Raw genomic sequence first — 17,021 nt, forward strand, 5'->3', positions numbered from 1 at the left:
TACCTCTGAGTGTACAGTACCATGGACAGCAGCACCATGTAGACAATACCGGTTGGCATTACAAGGCTCCTGTTTCAGGCTGAACGGAAGCCAGGACAGGACTGCTTTTATGAGTGGAATGCTCTCAAGGCAGTGTACAACATAATAACCACACAAAGTGGATACAATTGTTTTAATCAATACCCAGCCTTCAAAGGTCTTCTAACTCTTCCTTCTTCCTTCAGTGGGAAAGTTGACCTATCTAATCTTTGTGACTCTGAAACCAATAGTCAGCAGTGTTTCCAGAGACAGGTTTAGAATCACTGAAACACTAAATTACAGAAAGTGGTGCTATAATAGTATTGATAATCATGTGATTCCTGCATCACCTTGTCTGCATGAATGTATAGCTGGGAATGGTCAAAATTATGCACATATAGAAGCAAGCATCTTGCAAATAAGCCACCAAAATAATAATAATAATAATAATAATAATAATAATAATAATAATAATAATAATAATTTATTTCTTCCCCACCTCTCCCTCTGGATTGAGGCAGGGAAAAACATTAAATACAACAATACAATACATAAAACTAGTTAAAAAAACATATAAAACCGATACAATATTAAAATAACAATCACAACATCTTAAAATTCGTAGGTTTAAGGTTCATCTAGGTAGGCCTGCCAGAAGAGATCAGTATTTATGTCCCTCTTAAATTCAGAGAGAGTATTAAGTTGATGAATTTCTTCCAGCAGGCCATTCCACAGTCTGGGGGCGGCAGAAGGAAAGGTCCTCTGGGTAACGGTTGTCATCCTAGTTTTGGCTGACTGGAATATATTCTCCCCAGAGGACCTAAGTGTGCAGGGTGGATTGTATGGGGGAAGGCGATCCCATAGGTAACCCGGCCCCAAACCACATACGGCTTTAAAGGTAATAGCCAATGCTTTGTACTTTGCCCAGAAAGTAATTGGCAGCCAGTGGAGAGATTTTAATGTTGGTTAGATCACAATAGGACTCATCCCAGATGTAACTCCTTTGTGGCTGTACAACAAAACTGTACTTTATTAAAAGGCTATGACTATGAACCCATGGGTGCTCTGGATGTGCTCTCTTGATTCGAAGCCATGCTCATTTTACCTCAAATTCCATTGGCATTGCCCTCAGAATTAAATCAACAGTCTTTTCCTCAGGTATACCAAGTAGTTTCCCACACACATACACAAAGATTGTACAAAACAAACATTGAACAACTGTTACATTAAGCAAGTTGCAATGTTCTTTTTTTCCCCTAGAAAAAGAGCTGAAGCTTTCTAGGCAAACAGATGTCTATGTGAGCAAAAATTACAAAATGATTCTATTGAAAATAATGTTTCTAGCAATAGCACCTGATTTTATGTAAAAACAAAGCAAGGTCTTTAATATCATAATTAGACTGCAAGACAGGTGGCTGCTTTGTACTGGTTTTGCATTTGAAAAAAATATATTCCAAGACAAACATCCATAAATAATTAGGGTCAGAGTCTTAGCACTTTCATTTGCCATGCTTTTATGAGAGAAAAATAAAATATTCATCTTACAGGAACATTTTTATCCAGAATGCAAAGTTCAGTAATAATACCGGGGGCGGGGGGACATGGGCAGAGCAAGCCTAACTCCCAGATCTGTTGGCTGCAGAAAAAGAAAAGTCATGCTGGATCAGACCAAGGATACATCTAGTCAAGCTGTCTACTCAAACAGCAGCCAATCAGGACATGGCGCAAAAGCACCCTCCAGCCCATGTTCCCCAGCAACTGGTATATATAGGCTTACTGCCTCAGATAATGGAGGTAGCATATAGTCATCAGGATGAGTAGCCATTGATAGCCTTTTCCTCCAGCATATTAGAATGGGGATGAAGCACCCTCTCACTGGTAGAGGAGAGAAGACTTCCACTTGGCCTGGCAGCCCAGTTCCACATACTCAGAGAAGGCCCCAAGGGGGAGAGTGCAAGGCCCCCAAATGGGGGGGGGGAATCTCAGGGTTGGTAGGTCCAAAGTTGCTCCATTCTCCTAAACAAGGCCGAGATCAGACTGGAGCTGGTATAGCTAATTCCCCCTCCCAAATGCTTCCAATGAGGGCAATTGAAAATTAAAAGATTCACCAGTCTGAAAAGTGCAACAAAACTGCCCCCCACACCGTCCATCCTGGCCAGCATGAGCTTGCATGGTTTGGGACATGGCAGATGTGCACTTCACTCCTCTATGTCCCTTCTAAGGGCTGAACCATAAAGCTGTAATTCTATATCCATTTCCTACTTAACTGGCATTTTCTTTTGAGTAGACATGTATAGAATTTCACTGGCTCTGTTCAGAAGACATCTTAAACCACAGGGGTTAAGGTGTCTTCTGAACAGGGCCACTGTGAGGCTGCAATGCAATCCACACCCTTACATAAGAGTAAGACCATTGAAGTTAATGGGAATTATACCTGAGCAAATATGCATAGGATTGTGCTGTATGGTGTAAATTATTGTCAAGCTTAGAAATGGCCAACATGTATCAAAACTCTCCCTGAACTGCCAGGTAAGCATTTTCAGGAATTATAATCCATTGAACTATAAACAATAATCACCCAGAAATAAGCAATTAGTGCTCTGTCACACTTTTTGTCCTGATCTCAGTGGGGAAAAATGTCAACTGAAATCTCACATGAATCAGTGAAAAGTACACTGGGCTTCCTGTCAGATGTGAAATCCCACTACAGCCCTGGGCTCAGCAGCAGAGTTTCTGTACGGCTTTAGCTCTCATTTTCAGTCCCACATTCAACAAGTGGGAAGATTAATGCCCTCCAGCACACAACTGCTATGAAGGCAAAATAATAACAAAAATAAAAATCAGGGCCATTGGGCACTAAATAAACAGCTCAGTAAGTGAATACGAAGAAGAATGCGGAGTCAATTCCACATTTTAGTTTACTTTCTCATCTAAATAACTTGTTCATTATTTCATATCTTTCCTCTTGTTCTATGGTTTTGCTGCTCCGTTTAATGTAATTCATCAGCATAGAAAAAAATCCAATATAATAGGGAGATAAAACTAAAGAAATGAATGGTTACTTCAAATCACTATGGAAACGTTGATACACACAGCCCGGCAGAATCTGCCTCTTTGGACTTTTGATCTATTGATCCCCTTGAAGCACACTGAACTTGACACCAATGCTCCCATGCTTGCCCATTCCCTTTCTGCCACAAAGGGTCCCTCCTTTGTGAAATCTTTCCCTGCTGCTCTCCACCACTCTTTCCTTCCTCAGTGAAGCAGTGAAAAGTACACTGGACTTCCCAGCAGAGATGTGTAATCCCACTGCAGAGATGAAATTGAAGTTTTACTTTGAGATCTAGTTTTTCAACTAAATGACCCAAGGAATGAAGGAAGAATCAACAGTTTTCTTACTTTGTTTTTGTTGTTGTTTCATTATGGTCATATCAACCAGTCTTCTTTCTTGAGATGAAGATTCCTAAGTAAAGATGCTCTATTTTTGCATAGTAAATTATTTTTCTCCCATCCCATTCACTAAAGAGAATAAGACAAGGCCTAAAAGTGCTATAAATCTCTAGCCAACATTGCATTACAATTGCCTGTACACTACATTATAGCTATTAGCTATAATTTTGGTGAACATGACACGTGAAATAAGCATGCCGCCATAGAACTTGGACAGTGGTTGGCAGAACTAGCTAGAGCCAAATGAGGGATAATTATAGATGTGGGTAGGAAGTGGGCAAGCTGGAAATATCAGGTAGGATGAAGACAGATGTTCAGTTGGAACATAGTAACTTTGGAGAAAAATAAGCTTGGTTCATGGAGATACTGAGCTGGAGATTGGAAGCTAATCTGTGCCAGTAAGAGCCAAGCAAGGTGTGATATTAAATTCAATGTATGTTTTTTTTTTTAGTTTAATGTGCATTTTTTAAAAAATAACAGCATTTGGGAGGGTTAATAATTATAAACATCACAGAGGGCAGGAAAGATTGCAACTCACTCCGTTGTGATCCTGACAAAATCTCTTCTCTGAACCTATTTGTGTTGGGAGGAAATCCCCCATTGGTGCCAATGAGCCCACCCTCATATATACTCAACAGAAATCTCTGCCAGCAGCCCTAAAGGGCTGCTAGACTTCTGCTAGATCCTATTGGTGATAGACATGCCTTAAGTTGGCTCTTCTACATGATATGCGCTGGCTGTACCTCAGCCTATACCAGTTCCCCAGAGCATTGCACACCACATTGGGAAAATCCAATTCCCCCTGGAAACTTCCCAGAGAGCTTCGGCTAGGGGGCAGTATATAAATGTAATAAATAAATAAATCCCCCAGGAATCATAGGTATCAACTGGCTTACTTAATATGACAGAAAATGGTTGATTCTTCTCAGGATTCAGAACAAAATGGGGTGCATGAGTATCTCTCTCCTGCTTTTAAATCAGTTTGTTTTGTTTTTATTTTACTCGTGCTTAGGTGGCATGCTGCCCAATCCTATTCATGTTTACCCTGAGGTAATTTTCAATAGGAACGTGCCCTCAAAAAAGTGTATTTTTCCCTTTGTAATAACTTCAAAATAAGTTGGGGGGGGCTTTTCTTTCTGTTCAAAATAAATTGTTATGTGACTTGTCTTTTCCCCCCGGCTTAAATAAAAAGGTGCATTTGAGGTTCTAGTAAAAACCAAAGTAGATCCCTGAAGCCTGACCAACCCAGTGTATGCCGTGGTATAATATGCATCATTTAAGTAGAAACATATTGTGTGAGTAAGATCAACTTTGACATGCACAATAGCTATCCATATAGGCTTCAGGAACTATTGGCATAGAATGCTTAAAAAGTACTGATTTCAGAAATAATAATAATAATAATAATAATAATAATAATAATAATTTATTTCTTACCCACCTCTCCGATTGGATCGAGGCGGGGAACAACAGCAAGCATAAAATACATTAAAATACTAATTAAAAACGTAGTATACACTGTTAAAAAATATCCTAAAAGCATCCTAAAATTCTATTGGATTTTAGGATTTTAGGGCTCTATAACAAAAATAGGCTAATATGCAGTAGGCAGGAAGATAAAGAAACAGCTGTGGGAGAGGGAAAAGACGGTCTAAAAGTTTAAAGGTTATGAGGATTCAAATTTTGCCAAATAGAGATGCAGGAAAAGAATTATTTCAGTGTTATTCTTAGGGAGACATTTTCACAACTCAGAAAAAGATTGATGACTTAGCAAGCATACTTGTGCATTCCAATGACTGAGAAAAACAAGGCTCTTTGGTTTCCCAAATCAAAAAAAAAGGAAAAAAAGATGTGCATTATTTAACGAATTTCCCCAAAACATGTATTTTTATGCACTTTACCCTATGTATTTCGGATGCCTAAAATGTACATTTTTATGCACATATTGGAATTTGGGGTGGGGTGGGGGTGAGCCAAAACCTGTATCACCAAATTGATAGAAGTGAGAAAACAGAAGGATAACTGTGGCACGTTCTACACTATTGCTTTAAAATGGTTTATAACTGTAGTGACAACTGTTGAGGCCCAGGACACACTCCCTATACAGTCTTCAAAACATTTTCGAAGTGTTATATCCTGCTTAGTGAAGATCTGGCCTATGTTTTATTCCATGTATTAGTCTAGGGAATGCAAATCAGTTTGGTTTCCTTAAAAATGTGGACCAAATGAAATCCTCAAGCATCCCCAGCCATGACTGAATCAGTTTGCTCAAAACTAGATAACTATAACTACTCTGGGGGAAACAGTACGGAAAAAGAGAGAATTCCCTAGTGCCACTGTTTATTGTGTGCTGTGGGAGATATACCCCTTTACCTGTTAAATGGCTCAACTTCTGAAAAAGCTTGCTGTAAGTCTAAGAACACAATCTTAAACATGCTTACTTGAGAACTCCAGTGAAGTCCAATGCACTATAAGTTCCTCAGTCAGTTTCTGGAGAGCAATTCTCATCAATCTGATTTTCAAATCACTGATTGTTTTCTAGTAAATTCAAATAAGGACAGCATCAGTTCAGTGGCTGTCTTCACATGGACTGCCTCTGAAAGCCATCAAAATGTTTTGGATGCCCATGCAATCAATTGTAAAATGGATACATTGCCCTGTGGCTGATAGAAAATAAACTATTTATATATCTATCAAATAACGCTGAACGGTCTGAGGGCTCTGTATCTGGCAATAAGCTGCTCATTACAGGACTGTAATATCATATGCCTTGAGCTTTCATTCTGATTTCACGCAGTCATTTATTAAACGCTGACTTTCATTCACTATTGGCCACTTAAACGTCTCTCTTGTTAAAGTATGCTTTAGTCTGGCTCCAGGTGATAGTTTTATTCCTCTCAATGTTACGGTATTGCTGTTTAGTGTTTTGTATCATTTGTTATTGCATTTATTTATTTATTCATTTATTTATTTATATAATCTCCGTGAAATCCATGTTTGTATGATGGTGTAGTTTATAAATTCTTAAAGACTTGGTGGACTGAGGTATTCTCATCCCCCACCCCAGAATAAAGGTTTGGACTAGGCCACCTGTGCAATCCTTTTCAGTCAGCAGATTCTCTATGACAGTATTTTATATCATGTTTTTATACTGTTGTTTTATACTTTAAATGGTTTTAATTTTTGTGAACTGCCCAGAGAGCTTCAGCTATTGGGCGGTATAACAATGCAATAAATAAATAAATAAAATAAAAATTCTCAGAGCAGGCTACTTCTCCTAGTTTTTTGAGAATTCATATGTTAGTGATTTCTAACCAATCATAGAGATTTTGCCCTGGTTCTCACACAACAACCACTCAGAGTATAGGCTGTCATTGCACTGTGGGTTGTTGTTACGTGTTAACCATAAACAACCTAGGAAGAGAAGTCATGGTTTGTTGCTGGGTAGTGAATTCCATCTTTGTTTTGCAGTTTGTCAGGTGTCTTTCATACCATCGTCCACTCATTGAAGAAAATTGATTTTTTTTCCTGCACAATTTCATTCCAGTTGCACTAATGCACATTCATGCACATTCGCACTTAGTTACTGCGAATTCATGCAAATCTCCCAAAAAGTGGGAAAATAGGTGAAAAATGTTGAAATCTCTCTCCAAAACCATCTGTACTTTCATGCTTTAACCTATGGGGGAAATGTGCATTTTTGGTCACTGTTCACCCCACCCCCTAATCATCACGAGTGGGGTACCACAGGGCTCAGTCCTGGGCCCAGTGCTCTTCAACATTTTTATTAATGATTTGGATGAGGAGGTACAGGGAACGCTTATCAAATTTGCAGATGACACAAAATTGGGTGGGATAGCTAATACCCTGGAAGACAGAAACAAACTTCAAAGTGATCTTGACAGGCTGGAGTGCTGGGCTGAAAACAACAGGATGAAATTTAATAGGGAAAAATGCCAAGTTCTACATTTAGGAAATAGAAACCAAATGCACAGTTACAAGATGGGGGATACTTGGCTCAGCAATACTACAAATGAGAAGGATCTTGGAATTGTTGTAGACTGCAAGCTGAATATGAGCCAACAGTGCGATATGGCTGCAAGAAAGGCAAATGCTATTTTGGGCTGCATTAATAGAAGTATAGCTTCCAAATCACGTGAGGTACTGGTTCCTCTCTATTCGGCCCTGGTTAGGCCTCATCTAGAGTATTGCATCCGGTTCTGGGCTCCACGATTCAAGAAGGACGCAGACAAGCTGGAGCGTGTTCAGAGGAGGGTGACCAGGATGATCAGGGGTCTGGAAACAAAGTCCTATGAAGAGAGACTGAAAGAACTGGGCATGTTTAGCCTGGAGAAGAGAAGATTGAGGGGAGACATGATAGCACTCTTCAAATACTTAAAAGGTTGTCACACAGAGGAGGGCCAGGATCTCTTCTCGATCCTCCCAGAGTGCAGGACACGGAATAACGGGCTCAAGTTAAAGGAAGCCAGATTCCAGCTGGACATCAGGAAAAACTTCCTGACTGTTAGAGCAGTACGACAATGGAATCAGTTACCTAGGGAGGTTGTGGGCTCTCCCACACTAGAGGCCTTCAAGAGGCAGCTGGACAAGCATCTGTCAGGGATGCTTTAGGGTGGATTCCTGCATTGAGCAGGGGATTGGACTCGATGGCCTTGTAGGCCCCTTTCAACCCTGCTATTCTATGATTCTATGATCTGAATCCATTGCAGATTCCTCCAACATCCCTAGTTGGACTGCAACTCCGATAATCCCCAGCAAGCACATCTGAAGGGCACCAGGTTGGAGAAAGGCAGCTTACAGCCAAGTGTATTGTCACAGGCCTGAGAGCAGTTTAAAGCTGTGAAAGATAGTGAAGGGGGAAATGAGCATCTAAATGGCAATCCTGATAAATGTTCTAACAAGCCTTCGATGCCTGGGGAAGATAATATGCTTAAAAGCAACATGAAGGGGAGGGGATCCTTACTTCATGGGTTCCATTATGATTCATCCTTGGATAAAGTACTAAATTTTGATCAAAACTGCACAGTGCTGAGCTGCAAAACCACTTGGAATGGCCGGCATTAGGGTAGGGATAAGTACAACATAGATGTTCTTCTGCTTCCCTCACAACAATTTGTTTCATTTACTTAAAGCAGGGGTACAGAACCTCTTTCAGTCTGAGGGCCAGGTTCCATGGGGAATTGCATTACAGTGGTGGGAAGGGCTGAGGGCCAAAGTGATCACCCCAAACACCAGCATCTTTTAGCTTAAAGCTTTTATTTAAGTTCTTATTTTAGCTTAAAATCTGGGGGAAGGGTGTGGGGCCAAGGTATTGCAGAAAAGCCAGAAACCTCCAAAAGATCTATGATTTAAGGAAGGGGTGGAGCTAGGGGAAGGGAGTGGGACCCTCCGGGAAACTCTAGAAGGCCATAATTGGATCTCTAGATGGCCAGACTGGAACCCCGGACCTGAGGTTCTGAATTTATTCACACACAGGCAAGAGAGCCACTGACACCACACAGCTACACCAACCTTCACTGCCCAAGAAACACACACACACTAAAATATTCCAGGTAAAACACACACACAAACACAAGAAAAACACACACTACAACAAAACAAACAAGCTAACATGCGTGCCATGCAGCCACACTCTACTGCTACCCCAGATATGTCTTTCTCTTTTTGGAATTTCTGGGTAAAATTCAAAAGGAAGCACTAGGCTGCTGCCATTCACTAGTTTTATTTTCTAAGCATACCTTTGGGGCCCAGAGGCATCCTTGGAAATAAAGATGGCACTGAAGCTTTGCAGCATACTTTGTAGCACACCTGCCTCTCAATTAAACATTTTTAATTTAAAAAACCAAAACCTTAATTTTTAAAAAAAACAACAGTAGGGGGAAGGATCTTGGTTGATATCAAGTGAGGTGCCCATGAACATCATGTTGGAGATCTCCTGGACTAAAGGGTTGTTACTGCAACAATAGTGTCGCAAAATCAGAAAACAGTCTATCAATCAGTTTGTTTAGGTTTTATTTTATCTAGCCATTCGCCGCTGTTTAGAACGGCTGGATAAACTTGTGAGCTATTGAAATGCCAAACTCATCGCTTCAGAAGAATTCTTATCTGTATTCAATCCAAAGCAAATAAATTAAAGAACATTAGGGTTGCATGGTTAAGCAGTCAAACAAAATATGGAAATTCCCATATTACGGTTTCATGCACATCTTTAACGCTGCCTGCCTATGTACATGTACTTCCACACAGACATTAATTATAGTATTTCTCTGAGAATATAATAGCACACAATATTTCTTCTGCAGCTTCAAATCCACATGCACAGAATCTTAGAGTGCTGTGCACTATTATTTGTATGCCAAACAATCCTTGTTGAAGTAAAAGAAGCACAAAGCAATCCATTTTCACCCAGCGTACTCTACAGTAATAACAAACATTTGCAGCTAGTCGGCTTCCAAGTCACCTACCTCTTCCTAACTATTGCCAACATATGTGCACTCAGCCAAATGAGCTCAGCAATTAAATACTTCATTCCCTATTCAATGTAAAAGCTGGTTCATGTTGCAATGTACCCGAAACTATTCCTATTATTTCACCACTGTGATTGCAGGAACAACCAATGTCACTAAGAAGCTATGGCTGTATTAACTGAGGGCTCAGCCCATATGCTATGTTATGGTTCTTCATGCAAGTGTATCTCTAGGGACCACATGAGAGCACCATATGGAGCTGCTGATAGTTTGTAACTATTATTTCTGATTAGGAAAATAATATATGCTCAGTAGCAAGTGGTTTTCGAACAATATCGTAAATGATGCAGAAGATAGGGAGATGGTACAAACGATGGTGAACAATTAAGCCCATTGCAGGGAATGGGGAAAAGACACAAGGGTGGAATTCTGGTCCTTCCATATAATATTTTATCCTGTTCTCTTGCCTAAACCAGTGGTTCCCAATTGGGGGTCCGTGGCACCATTCACATATTCACCATTCATTTCTGGAGTGCACTGACAACGAATTCCTACCAGAAGTAAAATATAACATCACTGAGCACCTGCGACTAGCTTCAGAGATTACTTCCCTGCACCTAATCCTGAAAACTCATGGAGAAGGAATCCTTTTGAATGTGGTGATGTACGACTAGCAACTCTATCTGCAGAAGAGCAAGATGCACTTGTTGACGTGACTTGTGATGGTTCATTGAAATCATTTTTCAAAGAATATAGACTGGACCAATTCTGGGTGATGGTTTTTCCTGATCATAAGAAGTTAGGTGAAAAAGCTTTGAAACATCTAGTTCCCTTTTGTTCCACATATCTTTGTGAACAAACATTTTCGACATTTTGTTATATGAAGAACAAGCATAAAAATTGGCTCGATGTTGATCCAGATTTGAGATTAAAAGTAGGAAATATTGAACTGGATGTGGAAGGGTTTGTTCGGGACAAAAAGAGGCATGATTTCTCCCATCACATTTAGGTTTAGTAGCTGCTAGACATGTCATATTTTTTAAATTGTAAATTAGACATTAGTAAAATTAAATTTGTCTTTATATTCCTAACTAAATCATTGTCACTTTTGCATGGTAATATCACAAATATCACAAATTTTATGGTCTGTTTTTTAGTATACCTAAAATCCTTTGCTTATTAGGGGCTACCCCTTATTTTCTCCAAAAAAAATGCTTCACACAGGTAACTACCATAGAGATAACATTTTTTTCAAATGAGGGGGTCCATGGCTTGGCATTTGAAAAACAAGGGGTCAGCAGTACTTAGCTAATTGGGAACCACTGGCCTAAACTGTTATACAAGAAATGTCATACTAATGCCATGCATAAAACAATAAGGAGGAGGAGGAGGAGGAGAAGAAGAAGGAGAAGGAGAAGGAGAAGGAGAAGGAGAAGGAGAAGGAGAAGGAGAAGGAGAAGGAGAAGGAGAAGAAGAAGAAGAAGAAGAAGAAGAAGAAGAAGAAGAAGAAGAAGAAGAAGAAGAAGAAGAAGACAAACACTCAAGCATCTAAAAATTATAAAGTAGTTATTTAAAAAGAAAAGAAAAGAAAAAACCAAGTGATTCCCCAAATATAAGAACATACGAGCCCAGATGGCAGAAACAAAAGGCCTACCTAGACTAGAATCTTGTTTCACACAATAACTACACAAATACCTCTGGGAAGCCCACAACCATGATATGAGGTATAGTCCTCTCCTATTATTGTTTTCCAGCAACTGATATTCAGGGTCTGATCCTGGAAGAAACATATAGCCATCATAACTAGTAGGCATTGACAGCCCTGAATTTGTCTGATTTAAAGCAATCCACATTCCTGGATATCACAGCATCTTCTGGCAGCAGATTCCATAGTTTAACTGTGGTTTAAATTGATGTTTCAGTTCCCAAGAGGAGGTTGCAGAGGCTTAAGAGCAGTGATTCCCAACGCTGGGTCTTGAGACATTTTTGGGCTATACCTTTCAGCATCCCTGATCACAGGACATGATGGCTTGGGATGATGGGAGTTGTAATCCAACAACATCTGGGCACCCAAGGTTGTCCACCACTGCCTTAGAGGCAGATCTGTATGGAACACCAGACAACCAAAGAAAGGGAACTTTTCATTCCACATCAGAGCATGAAAGTGAGACATAGACAAAAGTTTTAATCCTAATTTTGGCAAACACAAAGATATCTCACAAAGGGCTACGTTTCATACGTGTTGTTGCTAACAGTGACTTCAGAGGCACCAACAGGGCAGAAGTCTTTACAAAAATTCTTATCAGTGCTCAAAGTATTTGTAAAGGGAAGACCTAAGTCTGTTGAAATAAATGGAACTTATTTCCAAGTAAATGTGCTTACAGTTGCAATATTCGTTATATTAAAATAAATCTTTTATAATAGCATGTTCAACACAAATATAATCCATGATGACTTTTTAAAGGTTTGTATCAAACAAGTACAGTAGCTGTGCCATATAGTTTGATTAGACTTCCTACCTTTCCTACATAGAGAGGATCAGTTCCCATATATTCCTCGAGTACAAAGAACTGATTCCACACCCAGCTGCGCTTGGTTCGCGATCTCCCAGATTGGAAATAGGGCTTTGATCTGGATCTTGGGAGTTCTGTTTGACTCATCCCAGAAAGACAGAGGAAAAGAGCTATTATCTGCAAAAAATGGCAGAACTCCACTTTTCCCAACTTCATTTTTTCTTTTTCTCCCTGTGTAAGATTTTTTAAAAAAAAGCCTTGACAAGACAGTGGGCACAGTTCCAGTTGGCTTAGTAGCTTTAGCCTCCAGCAGGATGTCAGCTGGGAGTCCAGAGATAATAATTTGCGAAGTGTTCGATTAAAAAAGGTCCCCACTACTGAATAGCCTTCACAAGAGAAATGGTATAAGAGGTACCTATAAAGGAAAAACAGACAAGAATTGTTGTCAGAATTGTTTCTCGTAAATAACATTTCTTTCAGTTTTCATTTGCTACAATTTGTACTTCACAAAACTTTTCATTTCATCCATCACAAGGAAGTTAGAAGTAGTATTTTTACATTTTGGGTTCTTTCCCTTTGATTACATTACTATTATTAAGTGTGGTGTGTGTGTGTGAGAGAGAGAGGGGAGGGAGGGAGGGAGGGAGGTAATGATAAGCCAAAATTGCTAAGAATTCTGGCTTCTCATCCTTGAAGAATACTGCCCAATTACACCTGCTTGGCTTCTCCCACTAGCAGGAATACTCAGACTTAATCAGAAACTAACATGGAAAAGTTCCCATTATGTCTGAACCAGAACCTTGGCTTGTCACTTCCCTAACAAACCAAGAATCGGAAACCAACTTCAAATCCTGGCTTCAGACAGTTTGTTAGGGATACAACAAACCACAGGAAGCTTTTGCTTTCTCATAAGATTTTAGTTAACTTAGCCACTCCTGGTGTTGGGAGAAGCTAGGGTGACCATATGAAAAGGAGGACAGGGCTCCTGTACCTTTAACAATTGCATAGAAAAATGCATTTCAGCAGGTGTCATTTGTATATATGGAGAACCTGGTGAAATTCCGTCTTCATCACAACAGTTAAAGGTGCAGGAGCTATACTAGAGTGACCAGATTTAAAAGAGGGCAGGGCATCTGCAGCTTTAACTGTTGTGATGTAGAGGGAATTTCACCAGGTTCCCCATATATACAAATGACACCTGCTGAAATTCCCTTTTCAATACAACTGTTAAAGATACAGGAGCCCTGTCCTCCTTTTCAGATGGTCACCCTAGAGAAGCCAAGAAGAGACAATCGATCAGCATGCACTATCACGTTGCTCTGCAATTCAGGATCATCATTATATCTGAATGTGGCATGTAATCCTCTTTAATTTTACTTGCAAAGGCAGTATGATGCTTTCTATTTAGGAATAGCTTCTATTGCCTCTTAGCAATCTAGACTGCAGATTTTCAAATAACACATTGCGGGTGCAGAGCTTTATCATCTAGCAGCAGGCAGTTGATCTACTTAGATGTCACAGGGCTTGGCAGGCCAAAAGAATCAGGACTTTTCTGGCTGCTACTTGTCATTTTACAGCCTTGATCCTAAGACTTGCACAACTGGAGGTCCCTGGGCTAACTGTTGATGCCTATAAGGTGGTACAAATGTTAGAAGCAAAGCTGTCAAATAACTGGTTTGTAGATCACAGGTGTAAGCTGGAGGATGAGGTGCCTTCAGTTCAGTGCTAGAATGCATGCTTTGAACATCCCAGCTCAACTCCTGGTATTTTAGATTAAAGTATTTCAAAGACGAAGCTCTAGATACTTATTTCTGAGACTTACTACTCATGATCAACAATAAGAGGTTACTTGGGCCATTAGTGTAACACAATATAAAGCAGTTTCTTATCTATCAGTAATAGTTCTCATCTCAAAGGCAAAGTATTTCACGGCATTTGTTTAATTTAATTTACTCATTTATATTCCACCTTTTCGTGTAAAATATAATCAAGACATCTTACAAGAAATAAAATAAGACAAATAATATATAATAGCACCAACAAATAGTATAACAGAACCAACAAATAGTACAACAAATAAACATTAAACAAGAATGCTAGATAAAAACAAACACTTTTTGGAAACAAATAATATAAACAGAACCAACAAGTAATAGACATCAAACAAAAATGCAGCTAGATGAAAACAAACACTTCATGGAGGCAATGCTTTTAAGAAAGACTAAAAGTTTACTGGAATACTATTGGATTCAGATTGAGTTAGTTGAATTAAGTTCTCATTGAAATAGGTGAATTATTTTCTCATTGAAATCAGTGAATTAAGTTCTCATTGATGTCTTAATGAACATGATTTCAATAGGACATAAGTTCAACTAACTTAGCCTGGATTAAACACGCTATCTTTATTGCCATTCTGAAAGCAGATAGTAATGGGCCAACTATACTTCTCTGGGGAGCTGCTACACAGTCTGGCAGTCACAGTCAAAAGCGAGGGAAGGTCTATGTGATTATTAAGTCCTTAGGATTTTTATCCTCCCACCCCAAACAAACATCACTTTACAATAGGTTAGGCTATGTCCTAGAAGAAATGTGCCAGTCCCATAATTTTCCACACTCAAAAAAATTCTAACTATACTACTGGTACGATGTTGCCACTTTGCCCCTCCACTTATAAAATGTAAAAGGTATCTCTAAAGAATAATTCTAGGGAGGTTTCAAAACTTTATCATGGGTTGTAACTTCCACTTACTTTTTACACAGACATTCATGCCTGTTATATCCCTTGTGGACACCTGCCTCATTTCAAATGGTGGGGGAACATGAATGAGAACTTCCCAGGATGAATGAAGGTCATGGCCAGATTTGCATGGCACGAGTCACTGTCTTAAGATACATTTAGCACAGGCAATTTAAGGACTATAAAGGTCAAACCCAATAGCATAAGAATTGGTAGACGACCATTTTGAGGGATGAGTAGCTGGAGTTTTAGCCTACTCCCTTTTCAAAGTTGTTCTCTGGTAACAGCAGTCCCTAACCAGATGCGTATACCTTTTAGGAGTACTAAAAAGCACATATACTACACTGTCTCAACTATTTCTCAATACATGATGGTACTGCAATATTATAATGATATTACACCAGTGTCACAGGCAGATGTGCTGGTACAAATATTTAGCATCAGGATGATAATCCTATTGTTTTGAATACGACAAGATTTGTAATCTGAACCATTTTTACGAGGAAGGGCGTCCCACTCAACTGATTGAGATTAACTATTAACATTTTTAAGAGCTATGTGTCAGTGTTAGTGACTGGTTGATTTTAGGCTTCATTCTTAAAGAATCACAAGATGTTGGTGGAAGTCCCATACCCACACACAAACCTTGGACCACTCACTGTTTCTCAGACTAACCTACTTCACAGGAATACTGAGAGAATGGGTGGAAACTAGTGCTGTGCTAAAACCTGCTCCCTATTTTCAGGAGGTTTTTCTCTCCCTGTGAAAGAGGCATTGGTTTTTTGCCTATTTTGCAGGGAGGGGAAGAATTTTGGAGAATTTTCTCATTGTATGGTGGGGACAGCATTTCCACATACATAGGGTGACCATATGAAAAGGAGGACAGGGCTCCTGTATCTTTAACAGTTGCATAGAAAAGGGAATTTCAGTAGGTGTCATTTGTATATATGGAGAACCTGGTGAAATTCCCTCTTCATCACAACAGTTAAAGCTGCAGGAGCTATACTAGAGTGACCAGATTTAAAAGAGGGCAGGGCACCTGCAGCTTTAACTGCTGTGATGAAGAGGGAATTTCATCAGGTTCTTCTATGTACAAATAACACCTGCTGAAATTCCCTTTTCTATGCAAAGGAGGAGCCCTGTCCTCCTTTTCATATAGTCACCCTACACATACACTTTTAAAAGTGTAGCTGGTATTTTAGGAGTCTTCTATTTTTTATTTTTTAAAAAAACCAAAAAACACCCTGGCGGAGGAGCCCAGCAGTTCTTCATGAATGCCTATTGGAAACCATGTGACCTCACCCTCTCTAATAGGCATTCAGGAAGAACTCCTGAAAATGCCCAGGAGTGATTTTTTCAAAAATAAAAAATAGAAAGAAGACCTCTCAAAACTCCCTACACTTTAAACAGTATGTAGAAATCTTTTTCCCCTCCCCAAGGAGAAAATTCTTTGAAGTTCTCACCTCCCCCAGCTTCTTTAGACTAAGTTTTTGTTTTCCTCCATGTAATGCTAAAAATGGAATAACTGAATTTTTCTCCACAGCACTAATGGAAACAATATACACAATACTCTGAACCTCTGAGTGGAAAGGGAGAGTATAAATGACTTGCTGTTCTTGGAACTGTTCCATCAACATTAATGGCAATATGTTAACTAACGCATGCCTCCTATGTGTAATATTTGTAATATTTATGTAATATGCAAATAGTTTGTAACTAAGATACATTGGCTTCAAGTGGATGGAGCATTGTAATCTAAGCAACAATTTATGTTATGAAATACTCTCTCCGTTTAAGCCTTTCATCCTTAACTCA

General features: G+C 39.4%; 1 protein-coding gene across 1 annotated transcript in view; it reads right to left on the minus strand.

Annotated features, from left to right (window-relative positions):
* Nucleotides 1-12,685, minus strand: part of CDH7 (cadherin 7) — a 120,011-nt gene extending 107,326 nt beyond the window's left edge. The window contains exon 1 of the mRNA XM_063130516.1: nt 12,476-12,685. Within this exon, the coding sequence (XP_062986586.1) occupies nt 12,476-12,685 (210 nt within the window). The remainder of the gene's footprint in view (nt 1-12,475) is intronic.
* Nucleotides 12,686-17,021: the final 4,336 nt, after the last annotated feature.

Source organism: Elgaria multicarinata, chromosome 7 (genome assembly GCF_023053635.1).
Source record: "Elgaria multicarinata webbii isolate HBS135686 ecotype San Diego chromosome 7, rElgMul1.1.pri, whole genome shotgun sequence".
NCBI classification, from domain to species: domain Eukaryota; kingdom Metazoa; phylum Chordata; class Lepidosauria; order Squamata; family Anguidae; genus Elgaria; species Elgaria multicarinata.